Below are 19,925 nucleotides of genomic sequence, written 5' to 3' on the forward strand. Positions count from 1 at the left end.
ACAAGGTTCCGGCGGGACAGCAAAGTCCAGCATTTCCTCTATAGCAAGAGAGGGGCCTGACGACGCAGATCCCAGCGAGAACTGAACCGGAAGTAGAGTCTCGTGCCAGGACTCAGATATACCGAAGCCAAATGGCAGAGTGCAGTAGGCCAGGTTCTCCTCAGAGCCCAAGAGAACTGGGAACTGCTCCCTGATGGGTAGTCTTGGTCAGCATCCTGGGATGACAACTGAACTGGCTGCATGCCACACTGCTACTCACAGGATCTAGGCAAAGGGCAACTAGATCAGGACTTGGCTGACCTAGTGTGCACACAGTCTCGGTCTAGACACAAAGAAAAGTCAGAGTACTTCACTGGATCCAAGGAACTCCTTTGGCACAATCTGGAAGAGCCAAGAGGCAGCCTTATGCCCTCTGAGCAGACCTCAATGCCTTTGTACCCGGGGTGCAAATTAAACCCCGGGTCTTGAAGCTGGCTGATTTGCAGGCCAGACTCAAGGGCTCCCTGTCCACAGAAGATCTGTTAAAAGGCAGGGGCACCGCAGAGTTCACGTGCCCAGAAAGGCAGAGGAGAGAGATGAGGGAGATGAGAGATGGGGGGGGAAGGGGGCGGAAGGGGGGGAGATAGAGAGAGAGAGAGAAAGCCTACTACATGGACACCCAAAGGAAGAACAAGAAATGGAATTCCTTTGACAAGTGTTTCCGTCACAGCAGCTTAAGTCTAAAGCCATTGGAACAGGTTGCTTCCAGCATCTCTTCAAAGGCTTTGGTTTGAATTGACTGGCAACTACTGGATTAGCCACAATGTCAATGAATGGTTTCTGGAAAATAAGACCTGTGTGTTGGGGATTAACAACCCCACCCACACTCCCTCCCCTGCCAGGCACCATAAACCACCCATGTGTGCCTCTCTGAAGACCTTGTTTGAATTTCCCCTGTGTATTTATACCTGCCTGTGTCAGGTGTTGCTGCAAGAGACTGACTGCAAACTCACCAAGACCACCTGGTCTTAGACTCACCAGTTGTGCTCTGTGCCCTTCAAGGGAGCTTTGATAATCTCCTTTGCCCTGTCATCACTGGGCTTTGACATCGTACAACCAAAGAATGCACATTGTAATAGTCTACCGACTCTGTGATACCGTACTCTCCCAAGCACTTAGTAACACAGTAACTGCTCAATAAACACCATCAATTGGGCCTTCAATTGGTCCTTGGGCCTTCAATGTGGAGAAGGAATTTGTCTGTGTACTTCCATGGCTGGGCTCCACGGTACAAATGTGTAGTGCAGTCTCCCGAAATAAGACTCTTCCAGTGGGTTGGTCAGACGAACAAACCATCATGTCAACGTTTCAGCATCAATCCATTAATTTGTCCAGAACACATCTCATTTAGAAAGTCCAAAATTTCAGATGGTGCTGGAAATGACAGTTTTGATTCTTCTCCCCTCAGAACCTCAATTCTGGGTCCTGCGGGCTACTGGTATAATCTGTACAGTCCACAGAGCCCAATGAGGAAAAAGGGAGAAACAAAGCAACGTCTAGAAGTCGAGAAAGCCTCTGCCCACAGAATCCGGGACTTGGACTGGCTGTTCAAACAAACCAAGGCGTTAGCGAGACACGGCGTGCCCTTGTAGGTAGAGCAAGGGCCTAGGAGTCAGAAGGACCTCGGTTCTAATTCCGGCTCCACCACATGTCTGCTGTGTGACCTTGGGCACGTCACAACTTCCCTGTGCCTCAGTTACCTCATCTGTAAAATGGGGATTAAGACTGTGAGCCCCATGTGTACAACTGGATTTGCTTGTGTTCACCCCAGCGTTAGTATAATACCCGGCACATGGTAAGAGCTTAAATACCACAATTATTATTATTCTTACACAGCAGCTCTGAATGGGTTCTACAAGCTTGTGGGCGGGGGGAGGGAAGGGAGGAGAATGACAAACTCCCTCTTCTGCACCCACCCCGCCTCCATCGAAAGCACGGCTGGCTCGTCTAATTCATGAATCAGATTCCCCGAGGTGTCTTCATTCAAGTGTGCTCCTTCAGCTACCACGGTGATTTAGTCACAAAAACAATCCAAGTCCCAGGAGAAGGATGAACAGACACATGATGAAGATAGAATCCCTCAGTGACATTACTATATTACTTAGCACGTCAGGAAAAGTGATCTCCCCCCAAAAGAGTCATCAAGCCTGGCAAGGAGAAAAAGATGACCTGGTCCTTAGCTGTTCTCTGTACAGCCCCAACCTCTGACCTAAACTGGCCATTTTCAGATGGAGTGACCACCTCACAGGAGATCCCCTTTTCCTACCCTTAATGGCTTGTCAATGGGAGACCAGTCTTGGCTCCACAACCGCTCTTCCTGGTGGTCAGGCCCTCTTCCTCGGCTCCTGTGACAGCTTTGAGTACAAAGGGGCTTTTATTAGCTCATGGGAGAACTGCTCTGCTCACGGGTGAGCACACTGTTGGGAAGCAGCACAGCCTAGCGGAAAGTTCACGGGCCTGGGAGTTAGAGGACCTTGTTCCAACCTTGGCTCTGCCACTTGGCTGCTGTATGATCTTGGGCAAGTCACTTTACCTCTCTGTGCCACTTCCCTCGTCCACAAAATGGGGATTCAATACCTGCTTTCCCTCTAACGGACTGTGAGTCCCATGTGGGACCTGATTATCTTACATCTACCCTAACGCTTAGTCCAGTGCTTGACACCTAGTAAGCCCTTAAATACCGCAATTCTTATTACCATTAAAAAGCACAGACCATACTTTCTGGAAACATACCAAGCTAACTGGGAATTCACATCAATCTCAGCTGGATGACAGAGGCAAGGAAGGGGGTGGGGAGAGGCCAGCTTGGTCCACCCAACCACTGAGAGCAGCTGACAGAGCCCCTCTCGGGGGCACACCACCCCATCGGCAGCTTCCCGGGAGTCAAATGATCTACCTCCCAAAGTGCTTACCCTCTTCTGCAGGATTTTTAATTTACAAGTGTGATGCCTAGTAGAGCTCTAAATTAATTCTCCATATTCAAGTCTCTCAAATGAAAAACCATTAGGAAGAGCAGCCTCCTTCTGCAGGCTCAAGAGGGGATTTTTTTGAAGCGGGGACGGGATCTGAAGCGACAGACTGTGGTTCATCTGTTGAGGAAGCTAAATATGAAGATGAAAGGAAGAGGCCGCTAGAGGGGAGTGGGGGAGGAGAGGCCCAGTCTCACTTCTGGTGAGAAGCTGCTTTTCGACCTGCAGCTAGGACACTCAAGCTGAAGCTTGCTAGAGCAGGGTCCCCTTTGGGTTATTTCATATTTCTGGGCTCCTGGCCTGGGGCATCTCTGAGAACAGTCTTGGGCTTGTGTTTTGGGAAACCCTGTTGGGACTTTTTGTGTTGAAGGGATTCGTGACATCAACATGACACGGAAAGAGATTTCTAAGAAATAAAAACCAAAAAACCAAACCATAAAACAACCTGGCTTCTTTCTCTTGGGGCCAAGTCTGTTGGGCTCACACAGCTCTGGCTGTTTTAACTCAAGCAGAATGGAGTGAAACTCTCCCTTCTGAGAGTATAGTCAAATCTTGATTATCTCTGGTCACAAGAACAGAGCTATGAACATGGATGATAACCAAAGTCCACAACCGATGCAAAACTGCATTTTAGCCAAGGCTTTCAATCTCTTCTCGTTTTATTTCCTCTCCACCGCCTTCTACTGAAATGCCCAGGGAGGTAGCCTTAATCAGTCTTTGAATCAACTAACTTCTGGGAGAGTGCAGATCTCCTCTACCCAGGGTTTCCTATGGGCAGGCAGTCCCAAATGAGGTGAAGATATAAGCGACCCCTTTGCTTTCTGACATGGCACAGCTTAGCCATCTTCTTGTCTCCTGGAGAAAGTTGGAGAACAATGATAATTCCTTGGATTTATCAAGCAGCGTTCTCGGCCAACTCAAAGAGTTGAGCAGAGTAGGAAACTCAGAACCAGAGTCATTCAGTAAGTCAGCTCTCCTGCCCCTGCTCTCTCCCCTCAATTCACCATGAAAGAGTTTTATAAGCCTTCCCTAGGACCGTGGCCCAAGGTGGATGAAGTCTCCTAGAGTGCCTGAATGTGTGCAGTCCCAGGGCTTTAGATAAACACAGGAGGAAGGAGAGGGAAAAAAAAAAAAAAAGGACAAAAAGAGGAAGGGTACCTGACTCCTTGGTGGGGTTGGGAAGGAGGTGGTCAAAGAAGCAGCATTCACTGCACTGTGTGGTTGGAATTAGTGCAAAGAAAGGGGAAAGGCAAGGAATTTATACCTTTCATTCTGGCTACCCAGAATGCTTCTGGAGGAGTCCAAATAGTACAAGGCTTGCATTTCATGAAGAGAACAATTGCTCAGACTTCAAGAGTTTAGATTTCACAAAGCGGCTTGGTCTGAATGAAGTATTCCCTCTCATCCCTGGCTGGGAACAGCCTTCTCTCACCACCCACTTGAAAGCCAAAAGAACTCTGAAACACGTCAAACATGAACTCTCCTTCCCACAACAACTAAGTGCCTGTGAGATCCAAGCAGCAATGCAGGGAGAGATCCTGGTGGGTGCCAATTGTCTCTTCCCAAGTGACAAAGTTCAGCAAATAGCTTCCTGGCTCTGCAGTGCATGTCAATATTTTTGCCTGGGCCAAGTGACCCAAGAAGCTGTGACATGCATCATCGTCCTCTGAATCCCTCATCATCAGGACAAGGGGGCACCCACTGAGGCCTGATGATGGTAGGTTCAGAGGATGGAAACATTTTTTCCACAGCAGATGGAAAATGTTACCTCAGGAGGCTGTACAGCCTGAAAATATCAGTTTCACGAGAACTTGCATCAATTAATGGAAAAGCGATCCCTAAGTGGATTTCTCGAGGGACTGTAAGGATGTGCCACCTAATATCCGTTAACCATTAAGATAGCAACTATCACAAGGTTCCTCCAAACATCCTGCCACCGTCAGACACACAATCCTGGAGATTCTCCCCGCCCCCCCCCCCCCCCCATTCCCCACCCGCCCCCAAACAGGCATAAGACCCAGTGAATGTTTTATTCAGGAGAATAAAGAATATTGCTAGAAAAGCCAAGCTGGGATCTAGTTCTTTATTCATTCTTTCAATCGTATTTATTGAGTGCTTACTGTGTGCAGAACACTGTACTAAGCGCTTGGGAAGTACAAGCTGGCAACATATCAAAACAGTGAGTGGTCTGAGACACACACACACACACACAGCTACTTCACACTGTGATCTGATCAATATCAATTTCTGTTCAGGTGAGGCATTTAACCACAGCCTTAGAGTCTGATGCCTTATTGTCAGATCTGGTGACATAACATTATCCTTGCTAGGGGTGAGATTGCTGGGTTGGACCCACAACTCTGCTTCTGAAATCAGCCGCTCTGAGGAACTTGAGGGGAAGTATACCCTGGCCACCCCATGGCAAACTAGCTGGCAGAAGGACTTACGTCAGAAAGTCAGGCCAACTTCAGATGGCATGCCTGGCCCCCATCGAGTACTGAGCCCCTTTTGTGGAAAGGGCTGAATAAGAAGTTGTCACATCTCTCCACCCCACATTCAAAGCAGCCACTTCTGCAGATCTGACGGCCAAACATCATGTTGAACAAATTCAGACCCTGCTACAGAAGCTGCTGGTGATACAGGAGCTGGTAATAGTTTCCAGTACAGTGCTCTGCACACAGTAAGCGCTCAATAAATACGACTATTCATTCATGAATGAATGAATCTGGGGTTTTTTTGCACATTTTTCCCTTTTCTTATGACTCAGCACACCTATCTTCAACAACAGAGCATGGGGCATATGCTTTACTCTGGAGTTCCACTGACTGTACTTGGCCAGTGAATCCCACATTCTTGTTCATCCAAACAAGAAGTAGTGTGGCCCAGGTCTGCACCCAGCCTGCTGTGTGACCTTGGTCAGGTCACTTCACTGGGTCTCAGTTTCCCCATCTGTTAAAATGGGGATTCAATACCTGCTCTCCACATGGGGCAGACACAGAGTCCGACCCAGGGATCTTGTCTCTACCTTGGCATTTGGCACATGAGCCCTGAACAAAACCACAATCATCATCATCATCATCTGAATGGAAGGCATCACAGATCACACAGCAGATAGAGAAGCAGCGTGGCTCAGTGGAAAGAGCACGGGCTCTGGAGTCAGAGGTCATGGGTTCAAATCCCGGCTCTGCCAATTGCCAGCTGTGTGACTTTGGGCAGGTCACTTAACTTCTCTGCGCCTCACTTACCTCATCGGTAAAATGGGGATTAAGACTGTGAGCCCCCGTGGGACAACCTGATCACCTTGTAACCTCCCCAGCGCTTAGAACAGTGCTTTGTACATAGTAAGTGTTTGATAAATGCCATTATTATTATTATTATTATATCCCAGTGACTCATTCCCAGCCTCCTCATGCTCAAATTCCACTGCCCTGGCTCTATTCTCAACCCCACCCCTAGCCAAGTTCCTCTCCTGGCCCAAGCCAACTAGAGTAGTTTTAGTTTTTAATAGTGAATACTTCCCTCTACCCACACCTACAGCTCTCTTCCCACCTGGTCTCAGTTCCCGATGCAAGCCTTTCCTCTGCAGGTCCCTTGTGCCTAATGTAATCGATTCAACCTGTGCACACCAGGGCAAGTGATTATCTAGTTTTACTAATCCACTTTCCTAAGATATGTAAGCACACAGGATTTGGCCACATTGTGAAATCTAGGGTTATGAACCGTCTCATTAGACAAATCCCAGCCCTAGAGTTAGGTTCAGTGGGCCAACCGTAACACACCCGCCAGTGTGGGTTAAGAGCAGAAAGAGAAGAAAGGGACAGCTGCATCTTCTAGCCCAGTGGAGCAGGCTTTTCCTCTACTTGGAGCAAAGTCCCCGAGGTACCTCTGGATGACATCTGAGAGGTCTGTAGGGAGGCACGATGAACCTGAGGCCCTCCCTTGAGCATTCCAACAGTCCGACAACGCAACCAATGAACAATAGGAATGGCCCTACATGTACAGCCTGAGGACTCCATCCAGCCAACTCAGAGACTTACCTCCTACCATTCCCTCTCTGATGCCCCCATCTCCTTGCAGTCTTACGTGAGGCTGGTTTTGTCCAAGGAGCCAAGTTTCCACATACATCCAATTCTGCCAAAACACGTGTTTTCATTACATGTTTTGGATACAGTGTGCACACCAGAATTCTGGTTAGAGAAGCAGCATGGCTCAGTGGAAAGAGCACGGGCTTTGGAGTCAAAGGTCAGAGGTTCAAACCCCGGCTCCGCCAATTGTCAGCTGTGTGACTTTGGGCAAGTCACTTCACTTCTCTGGGCCTCAGTTCCCTCATCTGTAAAATGGGGATTAAGACCATGAGCCTCCCGTGGGACAACCTGATCACCTTGTAACCTCCCCAGCGCTTAGAACAGTGCTTTGCACATAGTAAGCGCTTAATAAATGCCGCCATCATCATCACACAGAATTAGGGCACTTTCTGAAGTCTGTTTAGATCCAGTGCACCATGGTACTTTTCTTAAGGTGGGGTTTTGCAAGAAGACAATCTTAGAGTTCTAGGAGAACTGCATGAAATTCCACCTTTGTGTAAGGTTGGCCCAGACAGGGAAGGAAAGTCTTTGAGAAAGCATTGTAACCGGCCTCCAACTCTGGACGTTTGAGGGAATGGTTTGGGCACCAGCCCCACATCCATATACTCACCACCAACCTGTTTTCCCCATTCCCATAAACATAAAGCCCCCAACTTTCACTCCTTTGGGAGGAGGGGAGCAGGGGAACTTCATCTAGTTCCCTTCTTCCTTCCCACTACTGAATCCCACTCTAAAACTTAAGTACCCTGTGAATAGACTCTCTGGGATCTTCCAGTCCTGGCCATCTTATCTTGCAGGGAGAGTCATATAGCTAGCTTTGGTCTCCCTCTCCTTGCCGGCTCTCTGGACGGAGGAAGGTGAGCCAAGATCATCACAACGACAAACTGAGTTCCTTACGTCCTTTGCCAGGTTTCTGGATCCAAACCCTTGGCTGCCCTCTGTTCCTCGTGTTGTCCCTAAACCAGAATCCCAGGGCCTAAAGGGCTGGGAACTGAAAAGGACCAAAATTCAACCTCACTTCTTCAAATGGCTATTTCTCAGTCATTTCAGGGCATAAAGAGCAAACAGAAACTACTATCCACTTTCAGCCAAAGAGTCAAGGAAATTCCTACTGGAAAAAAAAACAACAAAAAACCACAGGCTCACAGAAGGGCAGGAGTGCCACACTGCTCCTCCCAATCTCAGTCCTGTCCAGCTTTTAAGCATTCATCATTTCCCTCAGGGAAACTTTCCCTTTCTCCTTCACGGACCATTATTTTTACTGACATGTTTATTGGGTTACAGAATTTCTTTTTTAAACTGCCTCAGGGTTTGCCCCTTCTTAGATCTATTTCCTTTGCTTCCTCTTAAGCTGCCACTTAATCATGTACAACTAACTCAAGGAGCGGAACCGACCAACTCAGACACTCTTCTGGTGGCTACTTTGCTTGCTTTTCCTTCCCTCTGGATGTGTTTCTTTTGGATCCTAAAACCCCTATGTGTGAACATTCCTCTTGAATGAAATTAGCCCCTTGCCACTTACGTGCCTCAAGTTCAAATCCCTGGCTTTTGCACTGGCAGGTCAAACACCGCAGACTCCGATCTTACGTGGCTCTTCACCGACATTTCTGATCTTCTAAGTTCTCACCTGGAGATTTCAACTTCATGCCAAACACCCCCAACCCCCCCGCCCCACACCAGACACACGGATAGACGAGCAGTGCAAGACACTGCAGATCAAAACTGACCCCTACTTCCACAAGTTTTGAGATGGATATGAGTTTCTAGCTCTTCGTCAAGTCATCTCTTACCTGGGTTTAGGGACCTCTAGCGGACTGCTTCCGATCCTGAAAAAGTTCTCAGAGTGATTAGAGGAGGAAGAGCTAGAAGACTTGGCTTCCGCCACCCCTTGGTTGGGCGTCTTATCTTCTGGCTGCTGGGACCGGTTCCAGAGCACGGTCTGGGGAGAAGAAGTGCGGTTCTTCTTCCTGCAGGATGGGGAAGAGCTGTCAACTGGAGCAGGCCCCCACCTCTTCCTCTCCAGCCTGAATGGATAGGTGTAAGCGGTCAGGGCTGGATCGAGTTCAACCACTTCTGAGGGACGCCCACTCAGCATTGGGTGGTGTGGGCATTCAGCAGAACCCAGGTCCCCTATACAACACTGGGTCCCAACTAAACTTGAAATTCATAGAGGGGCACAGACTGGCAGCACTCAGTGGGACACAGATGAGGCAATCCAAGACAGCCCCTTCTCCTGTCTATGGAGGAATGGCAGGAGTGACTACTGCTGCTGCAAAAAACACTCTGGTCCTTGGCACACAAGAGCACAGGACGGGGATTCTAAAGTGGTAGAATCCTCAAGGTTCCCTCATCGTCTGCAGATGCATCTGATCCACTTCTTTGCTCCCCACTAAGAAGCTACCTCCCCAGAAGGGTTCAAGGCAACCCACTCCTGGCTTGGGATGAAGAGCTCATTTCCGCCTCTAGAAGTTTCTACAGGGGCACGGGAACTCTGACCTCTGTGCTGAATTTACCTGACAACAGCTGGGGCTAACCAGCCCACCAGATGGCTACCTTTGCAGGAAGCGGCTTCTCACCCAAGGAGGGGAGTCCTCTGCTTTATGCGCTACCTACAGAGGGCCTCCTTCATTCTTGAGGCTCTAGCTTGGTCCCCGGCTGGCTTCTGTCTGCACCCCAGCAATACTCATGGCAAGCCCATGTGTTTGGCACCTTACCAAGCTGCCTGTGTTTGTGCTCCTGCCGGTAGGAGCTCCACAGCTTCGTAGGTGAAACTCCCAGCTGCTCCAGGTGAGCTCTCCATTACCAGAGAAAAGTCGCTGCTCAGACTAGTCGTGCTGCCCCGGTCCCTCCGTTCTGAAAGAGGGGCCAGCAGAACACATACGGAATCAAAGAGATGGCAAAGCCTCAAGCTCTCGGGCTTCCTGCTCACCTTCGAGCACGTGAAGCCCAGAAGGAGAAAGACAAAGAGTCCAGCCCCATTGGGAAGGGTGGATGAGAAACAGACCCCCACCAGTCCCCACCCACTAGGCTGATCTCCAAAAAGGAATGGAGCTAGCTTTCCTGGGGGCACTGGACTCACCCAGCATGCAGATTTCTTCCAGGGAAAAGCCAGGGTCCCGAGCTGACAAGCTCTTCCTTCTGAGGATGAAGAGGAAAGACATAGTACCTGACCTGTAGTACACCGTAAGGCGGTACTTCTTCAAAACCATTTCCCTCCCCTTCTGCAAAATTTCCCTCAAAACCCATTAGAGGCTGGTCACTCCAGATGCCTCTGGGTCCAAGGATACCCACTTGTTATGAGTTTGTTTGCATTCATATCTATTTGGTGCTATACCTCTATCACTTTGTCTTGCTCCCTTATTCGATTGTAAGTACCACAAGGAGAAGGGCCACACTCTGTTCCTCCTTTGTAATTTCCCATAGCACCAATAACGCTTCAGATACGCACTTCAGGTAAGTGCTAAATACATACTGCTGAGGAACCAGTCAGCTAACCTCAGGCCCAGCTGCCATCTTCCTCAGCCTGTCAGCAAACGGCCAGAAAGCTGTCCAATAGAAGAGACTAGCGAGATACTGTCTGCTGCCCAATAAGGGGAGGGTCACTCACTGAAGACGGAACCCTCAATCTTCCGAGTCTCCAATGGGCTCAGCAGCTCAATTCTCCCTACTCATCTATCGGGATTTGAACGGACAACTTGTCGGGTTAAGTCATGGTGACAGGTTCATAATAATAATAATAACAATAATGATAATTGTGGTATTTGTTAAGCGCTTACTATGTGCCAGGCACCATATTAAGCAGTGAGGTGGATACAAGCAAATCGGTTTGGACGCAGTCCCTGTCCCATGTGGGGCTAAGTCTCAATCCCCATCTTACAGATGAGGTAACAGGCTCAGAGAAGTGAAGTGACCTGCCCAAGGTCACACAGCAGACAAGGGGCAGAGCAGGGATTAGAACCCATGACCTTCTGACTCCCAGGCCTATGCTTTATCCACTATACCACGTTGCATTTCAGGGGCCTAGATACTTAAAAGAATCCTAGACCAACTTGGAAAGGTGAAAATCCCTCTCCAGCTGCAATATTCAAAGGCTGGAAGTTTAGTTTCCCCAAGTTGCATTGAACTGTTTTCCAGTGTACACGCATGTGTTAGTGTATGAGCAGGTGCATAAGTGCTCTGGAGAGGATGGGGGCGGTGGGGAAGAAGAGAAGGGAGGAAAACGTGTTAGAGAACCTGATTGGGTTTCCCTACGATAAGCTGAAACCTAAACAATCCCAGAATGACTTTCAAATCCCAGAATGACTTTTCCTCTGGATGATGGGCCTGGCCTCTCCATCAGTCACCATGGAAACTACCTGGGGCTGAGGGAGGACATGTCCTCCCTCCCTCCTCCTCCGCTCACAAAGAGGTAACTCCGGGATCGTCTCTCTCTGGAGGTAACATATTATTTTCACTACCCAAAACTAAGCCCCCTAAGGTTTCCAACAAGCTCTGCTTATTAAAGAGAAGCGCCATCTCAGCCCAAGCAGCTTTTCAGAGCAGGATGGACACTTCACAAGTCTTGGCCCCATTTCCCAGCCTGCCGAGCACAGAATAAATTAAGGAAAAACTGGGCCAGGACGCTAGGGTCCTGGATCCTCCCAAAAGGTATGCCGTTACAGAATGCTGCCGCTCGAGCAGGAACCTCCTTACCTCTGTGTCTTCAGAACAGAGAACTCTTCAGAGGTGATGTGCTTCAAAAAATTGAAGCAGAAGAAGAAAATCTGAGAAAAGGAAAAGGAAAAGGAAAAAAAGATAGGAAATGCATTTAAACAAGCTTTGCTGGGGTCTCTTCTCAGGTAGAAGTGTGAGTGTGTGAGTGAGTGAGTGAGTGTGTGAGTGTGTGTGTGAGTGTGTGAGTGTGTGTGTGTGTGTTTTGGTGGGGCGGGGGGGAGATTGGGGGGAGAAACAGAGGAGAAGGCATGCAGAGACCCATAGCACAAAGGCCTCTGCAGCATCTCTGAATTTAACTCCACACAAGGATTTAAGTGCAGCAACAGCAGCGACCTCTGCTGGCCACTCGATATAACCGGTAGGGAAGCTGGATTACGGTCTTCATAGGCAGAACACAGGTCAAAGTGGACAGGTTCAAATAATAATAATAATAATGATGGCATTTATTAAGCGCTTACTATGTGCAAAGCACTGTTCTAAAAGCTGGGGAGGTTACAAGGAGATCAGGTTGTCCCACGGGGGGCTCCCAGTCTTAATCCCCATTTCACAGATGAGGGGACTGAGGCCCAAAGAAGTGAAGTGACTTGCCCAAAGTCACACAGCTGACAACTGGCGGAGCTGGGATTCGAACCCATGACCCCTGACTCCAAAGCCCGTGCTTTTTCCACTGAGCCACGCTGCTTCTCTAATCAGGTTTGGATCTTACTCTGACCTTACCATGTGCCCTCCAGTTTATGCTGAAGCCACAGTATATTGACCAAGGGCAGCCAGAGTGGACAGACACACGTCTCATATTCGAGGATGACACCATCCAGAGTGAAGCTTCCCCAAGGGTGCCAATGTGGTTGAAGAGACTGACTGTGACAAGCGCAGAGAGGCACCACCACACCTCACACTTGCAGAGGTTGCTCCTTGTCCTGGCTGTTATTTCTGCTTCAGTCTCCTGGTTCCCTCCCAAAACTTCTGCTCAGAACAAGAGCCTCTCCTTTCTTGATCGCAGGGTGCAAGTCGGGCAGTCTGCTGTAGTTTCCCCACACTCTGGGCCACCCCATTTCAGCTCACCCCATAGCAGCTGTTTGGTTAGCCTACTGTCAGCCAGTCTCCCAAGTCTTCCCCTCCTCCCCCCAACAACAGAAGCTGGGGGGAAGGGGAGCAGGGAAGTGAGTCTAACTAGGCAGACCAGGACTCTTTCTGTGTCATGCTGACTACGGCATGTGACACAGTTTTAACTGCTCAAGGAGCTGGATATGGCCTTTGGACTGGTTCCAGATTTCACAACCGGAGAGAAAGTTGGGCAGCACTACAGTTTAACCTGGAGTCTTGATGTCACACTGCTCTCACACTCTGACAGCATCCCAGAGGACCACCACAGGAGCGGGCTCGAATGCCACAGTCCACGGAAGCAAAAACTCTCGAGTACTGAACTCCCTACTGATAACTGATGCTATCCCCAAGGTGCCCACGGAAGGAGAATTACCTGCTGGTGCAGGATTGTCCCTCACTTAATTATTAGCGATTCTTTGAAAGAGTGTCACGCACTGCTGAAAAGCCCTGATTTAGAGGGAGTTTAGGAACAGACAGTTAAGAGAAAAAGGAATGGAAGATGCAGAGGGAAGAGAGGAGGAATCCAGGGAGGAAATTTGGCCCTGAAACTGAGGGGGGTGGGGGAGTGCAGTTAGAGCAGCTGTAGACTAAGATCTGATAGGGTTTCACCATGGTTTGGGAGGCCTAAGCCCAAGGTCAGTCATTTTCAATAGCGATCTTTCACATCACCCGCTGGGATGTCAAAAATGACTGGGTGAATACGAAGTGGAAATGAATCAAGTTGTAGGCAGAGTGTGAGGGTGGAATGGCAGGGCCAGGATCTCGAAGTCGGAACAATAGCAGAAGTTTAGCAGAACCTGAAAGATTGCACAGAGGATAGAGTAAGGAAGCCTAGACTGATGCAGAGGTCAAAGGGCTAGAGAGGGTCAGGGCAATGGATTACAGCAACTCCCACCCATCAGCAGATGCCTGACAGGTTCCCCGTCCCCCCTAGTCAGGAATGGCAAGGAGTCTGCAGAGGCAAAAATGGCTCCCAGAGGCAGGCAACTTTCTAAGGGACAGATCTTGGATGGAAAGATCCCTGTGCAAAACCGGCAACACTCACCTCCTCTCCTTTGCTGAGTCGATCTACCAACATGTGTCTGCAAAGAGAAAGGGAAATGAGGCCAGTCAACAAAGGTGATCCACTGCACCAACTGGGAGCGTTAGTCATTCCGGATCTGCACCAGTGCCCAGAGACCTCCAAGGCTATGGCTGATGGTTTTTTCCCCTCTCCAGAGCCACTGGGGACCAGAGAGGGAATTCTGAGCTCCTGCCCCTACAAAACCCAGGTCAGTTTGCCCAGTAGAAGTGATCTTCCCCCCACCCTCACGGCCCAGCCCAGCTGCCCCTTTCAGGACTTACCCAAAGAGAAACCAGTCATAGGCCACAGTCAGATAGAGAATCTCTGCAGGCTGCAGGGTTGCATGGATTAGGCCATCCTGGGAATGAAGTTCAGGGCAATTTGAGGAATTTATGACAGCCCGCATTGGGATCACCAAGATCCGGGTCGCCCACTTCCTCATCGTGGACCGCAGACCATCACGGAATGCCAACTGAAGCCAGAAGTGTCAGCTGCTGCCTTCCTTGTTTGCTCTTCTTTGGAACAAGGATTTCAATGCAGCCTGCTCGCCTGAGGACCTGGGCTCTCTCCTCACCTGATTAGGCGAATCTTTCCTCTCTGCACCTACCAAGCAGCTCAGTGGAAAGGTCTGCCAAGGACACAGCATCTACCATGACCCACCGGAGGGCCTTGCAAAGGTCTAGGTTTGGCCTGGTAGCCGGACAGCAACCAGGCTCAGGTCCAGCTGGTCAAGGACTGCGTGGACCTGACCCATGTGTGGCCCCCACCAACTCAAGCCTCACTGGGCTAGGGAAGACCTCAAGCCTCTGGCAAATGGAGCAGCTCCAGTGCTCTGCCAATGGCAGGCACTGAGCATGCAGCCTCTGAGATGAAAAACTCAGAGAGAGCTGGGTGGGCATAAAGCAACACTCAAGCGTGCCTCCTCCCGACTACAAGTCAGGTGGGATCTTCCTTGTTTCAACCAGAAGAAGGACCAATCTTGGACAGGGCTTGCCAAGGCACGGCAGCCCCTTATTCCTTCTGGCCTGCATGGGCTGGAGTGTGGGGTGGGTGGGGATGACGGACAGAAATTCTCAACAGACTGGGTTCAGGCTCCCCAGATCCACCTCAGGAAGGACCAGGCTCTTGAATTTTGGCCCCATGCAGGGTCCTAGCCTACGGTCCCCTTGTCTGTACTCACGGCCCACAAGGAAAGGCGAAGGAGGGAGATGAAGAGAGGTGTTCGATCCCAGCCAGATATACAATGCACCAGCAGCCCGCTGTCATCTGCTCAAGGAGCCGAAGCAGGGGAAGGAGGGAGGAGAAGAGAGATATAAAGAAAGGAGAGGGAGTGTCAAAAAGTGGCAACCAAGAATGATGCCCACTGTTACCCACTTGCATTCGCCAAAGATCCCCTTCTTCTCTGGCAGGCTGTAGGGTTCAACCTCCTAGAGCCAGCCATCAGCCTTGCTGACCACTATATGTGGCCAAAGGCAATGACCCCATATTATTATCTAAGGAGGGACCTCAAAAAATAGGAACAAAAGGGCTCTGGATGGGTGTACGGGGTGGCGGCGGCGGCGGGGGGCGGTTGGGGGGGAGAAATGTCATCTTTGCGAGAATCGTTTTCTCCACTCCCCTCATTCTTATACCCCGGCCCACCACACACCAGGTTTTAAAACTGACTGCCAAAATAGATCAACTCGGGGGCAGGGGCTAGAGTTCAGCTTTCCTATTATGGGTTGACTCTAATTTCTTCTAACCACTTGAGTGATAGAGTGACAGTGCCTTGTGGGCAGGGAACCTGTCACTTCATTCTGCACCTCCCACAAGTTTGGTACAGTGCATGGCTCTAAGTAGGCACTCAATAGATGATGCTACCACACCACAGTGTTTGGGGAATTGGCAGCACTCCAGTCATTTGTGCTCACTCCATCACTACTACTCTGTTTCAAGGAGCCCAAGAAAAGCTTGGAATCCAGCTATTCTACTCTCTTTACATTTTGACTTTCTGGAAAGTCCCCAAACAGGGAATTTTTTTTTCCCCACCAGTCCAATGGAGGACACACTGTGTGCTTTCCCTCAATAACAGGGACCAACGCCACACACAGAAAAATGCGCACACTGCACATGCCTGCAGCCACCGGGTTAAGATGATGGGGGAAAAAAAAAAACCAAAACCAAAAATTGAAGGGAAAGTTCATCTCACCCTCAGTGTTGACGATATAAAGCAGCAGCTTCAGGTAGTTTTGGGTCTGTTGCACCAGGTCCCAGCACTGAGAAGGAAAGAAGACATGATGGCTTGTGGCCAGAGCAGCTGGGGGTGTCTGAAAATTCACCTGCATTCCAGGTTTGGGAAAGGGCCCCTAAGAATTATTCCAATGCACCCAGGGTACAACATTCCACAACAGGACCCATCCTGATACAGTCAACCTGAGAAGGCCTCAAGTAACAGATCCAGAGAGCCAAATAAAACCCATCTTACCCATCGATTTCAGCCTCCTTCCCCCACTGCAATTTTTACTACAGTGGCTTCCCAAAAGCCAAATGCACTTATTTGAGTTCTCTCTCTCTTCCCTGGCTCATTCTAACTCTGCCCTCTGGACAGCAAAATGGAGAGAGGTGGTCACGGGTGACGAGAGAGAGAGCGAGAGAGAAGGCAGCCAAGCAGAGCGCCTGGATAATTGGGGCTGTGTTACCTGCCAAGGTAGCTTCTCCAACCCATTTCCATGGATACCACTGGGCTCCAGCCCCAACTCCAACTATTTTCTCAGCCAAGTGATACAGTTCCCCAAATTGGCTCTTTGAAAACAACACGTCCTATAGAGCCCTTGTCAGTAACACAAAGGCTACTCACATCCACGCCTGCTAGCCCACAACCTGAGCAGCCCATCCTCTGAAACTCCTCTTGGGCTCTGACCCAGTTTTGCCCACCCAGCCTCCCCTACCATGGGTAACCTCACAATACAACTGCTTATCAGAGCTATGCAGCTGTGCAGATAGGGATGTAAATACCAGGGAGAGGAGTGCTTCCCCGGGGAAATGAACACACCACCTGTAATTGGAATGGCTTTCCCAGGAATTTAAAACAGGCTCATTTACCTGACCCTACAGGAGCCCCTGGAGAGTTCTGACCCAGTTTTCAGCAGCTCCAGAGACAGGCACTGCAGCTCTGTGCTAATAAAGTCATTACCCACGGTAACACAGAGGGGTCTCTCGACTCATCTGGCTTAAGATGCCAGATACACCTCTGTAAAGAGACTCATCTCAGCAGCAGGGTCTGGGGTGGGCAAGGGATCACGGTGAGGGAAAAGAAAGGTTTGAGGCTGGGAGAGGGGGAGGCGAGGGAGGGGAGATCAACTATAAATGCAGAACAAGGGCCAGGCAGGGTAGGGGATCACAAAGAAGTGGGGGAGGAGGGGAACACAACCGGGGAGACAGGGTGGGGAAGAAGAAGAAAGGAGAACCTCAGACTGGAAAACTAGTGAACTGATTTGACCAGGGTCTTGAGGAGCTGTAGGCTCCAATAACTGACGGTGCCAACTGAAAGCAACAGGAGGCCCAGCAAGCAGACCAGAGCAGATGACCAGAGGTCAATGAGGCATTTGGGAGTCACAAGCCAGGTCTCAAACCCAATCCGGGGCACTCGTTCCCTAGCGGGGAGAGGGGAGTTACAAAACAGACAGGAGTTTCTTGGGTATGAAGTTCAGACAGAAAGAGTCAGGCTGACTCCAAAAATACTGTCGGGAAAGCAACACCTTCCCTTCCCTCCCTTGCCCCAACCATTCAAGTCAGGAAGAGGTGCAGGAAACAGAGAGCAAAAAGCTACTCAGAGCCACACATGGCTAGACTGGCCTAAAGGGTCACAGACCCAACAGGATTTTATGGGTGCCCTGGTGGGCCAGGTCAAAGGTAGAGCTGGAGACTGGTAGGGCCTCACCTCAGAAACCAAGTGAGAACAGCCAATATGGGCCAAAAGAACAGTCTGGATTTGTTTAGGGCCATACGGTTTGTGGAATCCCATACTTCCACTGATCTACATGTACACTAAAGATTTTAGTTAAGAAATCATATTGGTTACATGCTTCTAAATCAGAATTTGCCCCCTTTCTCCCCACCGCAGGCCCCAGTAAGACACAAGACACCAGAGCTAGAGTGTCGGGAAGGGCTACTTGAAAAGCTTCCTGAAGTTAAATAGGAGCTAGATAAGATTCTCAAAGTGGCCACCGGCCAGAGCAGCAAGGAGCTGCAGCAGGTTCTCTCAATGCAGAACAGCAGGAACTGTTATCTGGAATGGATGAGAGGGGCAGAGTTCAGCTAAAGGCTGGAAAGTTTCCCCCTGCAACACCTTTCCAGAATTGCCTAAGAATGAGTTTTTCACCTCCCCCACACAGAGAACTGCAGGGAAGTTGAGGGCATTGGAACCTGCTGGTTGAGGCTAAGAACTTCCTAGAACATCAAATAAAGCACACCCCTGGGGGGGTCCAGGTCATTAGCATGACCAAGAATAAGTCAGCCAGTGGGGTGTCACAGTACTCTGCAGAGATCACTGAGAGAGAGAGGCAGCTTAAACTGCTAAGAGCAAATCAATCAATAGCTTTAAGTACCTGTGTGCAGAGAGCACTGTACTGAACATTTGGGAGAGTACAACAATTAGTGTACAAGTCCCTCTCTTCAAGGGCTTACAGTCTAGCGGGGAAGACAGATGCAAAGTACAGACAGACAGCATGAAGAGATGTACGGGAGTGCTACAGTGGCTCTCGATTTAAGGGCTTAACTGCTGGTGATATAAAGTGGGGTGACTAGAAACGAATTGAGGAAGGTCCCCTGGAGATATATCATCAGAAGGGCTTTGAAAAGGGGAAAACCGCAGCCTGTCAAATAAGAAAAAGGAAAGAGTTCCAGGCACGGAGAGTGTGAGCTGGGGTGCAGTAGGGGAAGAGAGTGGATAAGTAGAAGGGGAGTTGATTGAGTGTCAAAGTCAATGGTCAAGAGACGAATGGGTAGCCACTGGGTATTTTTGAGTGAGAGATGTGTGCAGTACACTTTAGGAAAAAAAAAAACAAAACAAAAAACTAATGATTTGTTAAGCGCTCACTGTGCACGTCTCAAAAATCATTTGGGAGTCACCTGCAGAGGAGTGGAACTTGAAGCTGTGAGAGCCAACAAGCCTCCAAGTGAATGAGTGTAGTAAATTGAGAAGAGAAGGGGACCTAGAACAGAGCCTTGAGGGACCAGCACAGGGAGGGAAGAGCTGGCAAAAGAGCTGAGGAGCATCAGCCAGAGAGGGAAGAGAACTCAGAGAGGGCAGTGTCAGAAAAAACTAGTCAGCTAGGGTTTCCAGGGGAAGGGAGCAAACCCCCAGTGTTGAAGGCAGCCGAGAAGCCGAGGAGAAGCTGAAGAGCTGGGAGAGCAGGGACCTGAAAGGGAACAGTTTGGAGCCCAGGACAGCATGATCTGAAGCTTGAAGGGAAAAGGTCCTGCTAAACGAACTCCACTCCTAGGATTCCACTGGAGAGAGGAGAACACAAAGAGTTTATTATGTGTGTCTGATTCAGATGGTGCCAAAGACATACATGGCACAGCCCTGTGGGGACACATGAATTGTAAACTGCCTACCACGCACCCTGTGGACTGGCAAGAAGCAGTGTGGCCGAGTGGAAAGAACACAGGCCTGGGAGCCAGGGGATCTGTGTTCTAATCCCAGCTCTGCCACTTGCCTGCTGTGTGACCCTGGGCAAGTCACTTCACTGGGTCTCAGTTTCCCCATCTGTACACTGGGGATGAAATATTTGTTCTTTCACCCCTCAGACGGAGCCCCATGTGGAACAGGGACTGTCAGGCCTATTACCTTGCACCTACCCCAGTGCTTAGCACAGTACCAGGTAGAGAGTTAAGTGCTTTAACAAATACCACAATTATTATGGTGAAAGGAGCGGTCAGTTCTTGCAAGGCCGGAGAGCAGGTAAGTGC

General features: G+C 49.7%; 1 protein-coding gene across 3 annotated transcripts in view; it reads right to left on the bottom strand.

Moving 5' to 3' along the window:
* MTMR14 (myotubularin related protein 14) overlaps positions 1–19,925 on the bottom strand; it is a 50,364-nt gene that overhangs the window by 7,147 nt on the left and 23,292 nt on the right. For all 3 annotated transcript variants that reach the window (XM_038772979.1, XM_038772980.1, XM_038772978.1), the window contains 8 exons: positions 16,162–16,228; positions 15,154–15,239; positions 14,255–14,331; positions 13,956–13,992; positions 11,786–11,856; positions 10,173–10,231; positions 9,808–9,946; positions 8,884–9,060 (listed from right to left, as the gene is read on the bottom strand). In XM_038772979.1, the coding sequence (XP_038628907.1) occupies positions 8,884–9,060; positions 9,808–9,946; positions 10,173–10,231; positions 11,786–11,856; positions 13,956–13,992; positions 14,255–14,331; positions 15,154–15,239; positions 16,162–16,228 (713 nt within the window). The remainder of the gene's footprint in view (positions 1–8,883; positions 9,061–9,807; positions 9,947–10,172; positions 10,232–11,785; positions 11,857–13,955; positions 13,993–14,254; positions 14,332–15,153; positions 15,240–16,161; positions 16,229–19,925) is intronic.

Source organism: Tachyglossus aculeatus, chromosome X1 (assembly GCF_015852505.1).
Source record: "Tachyglossus aculeatus isolate mTacAcu1 chromosome X1, mTacAcu1.pri, whole genome shotgun sequence".
Lineage (NCBI taxonomy): Eukaryota > Metazoa > Chordata > Mammalia > Monotremata > Tachyglossidae > Tachyglossus > Tachyglossus aculeatus.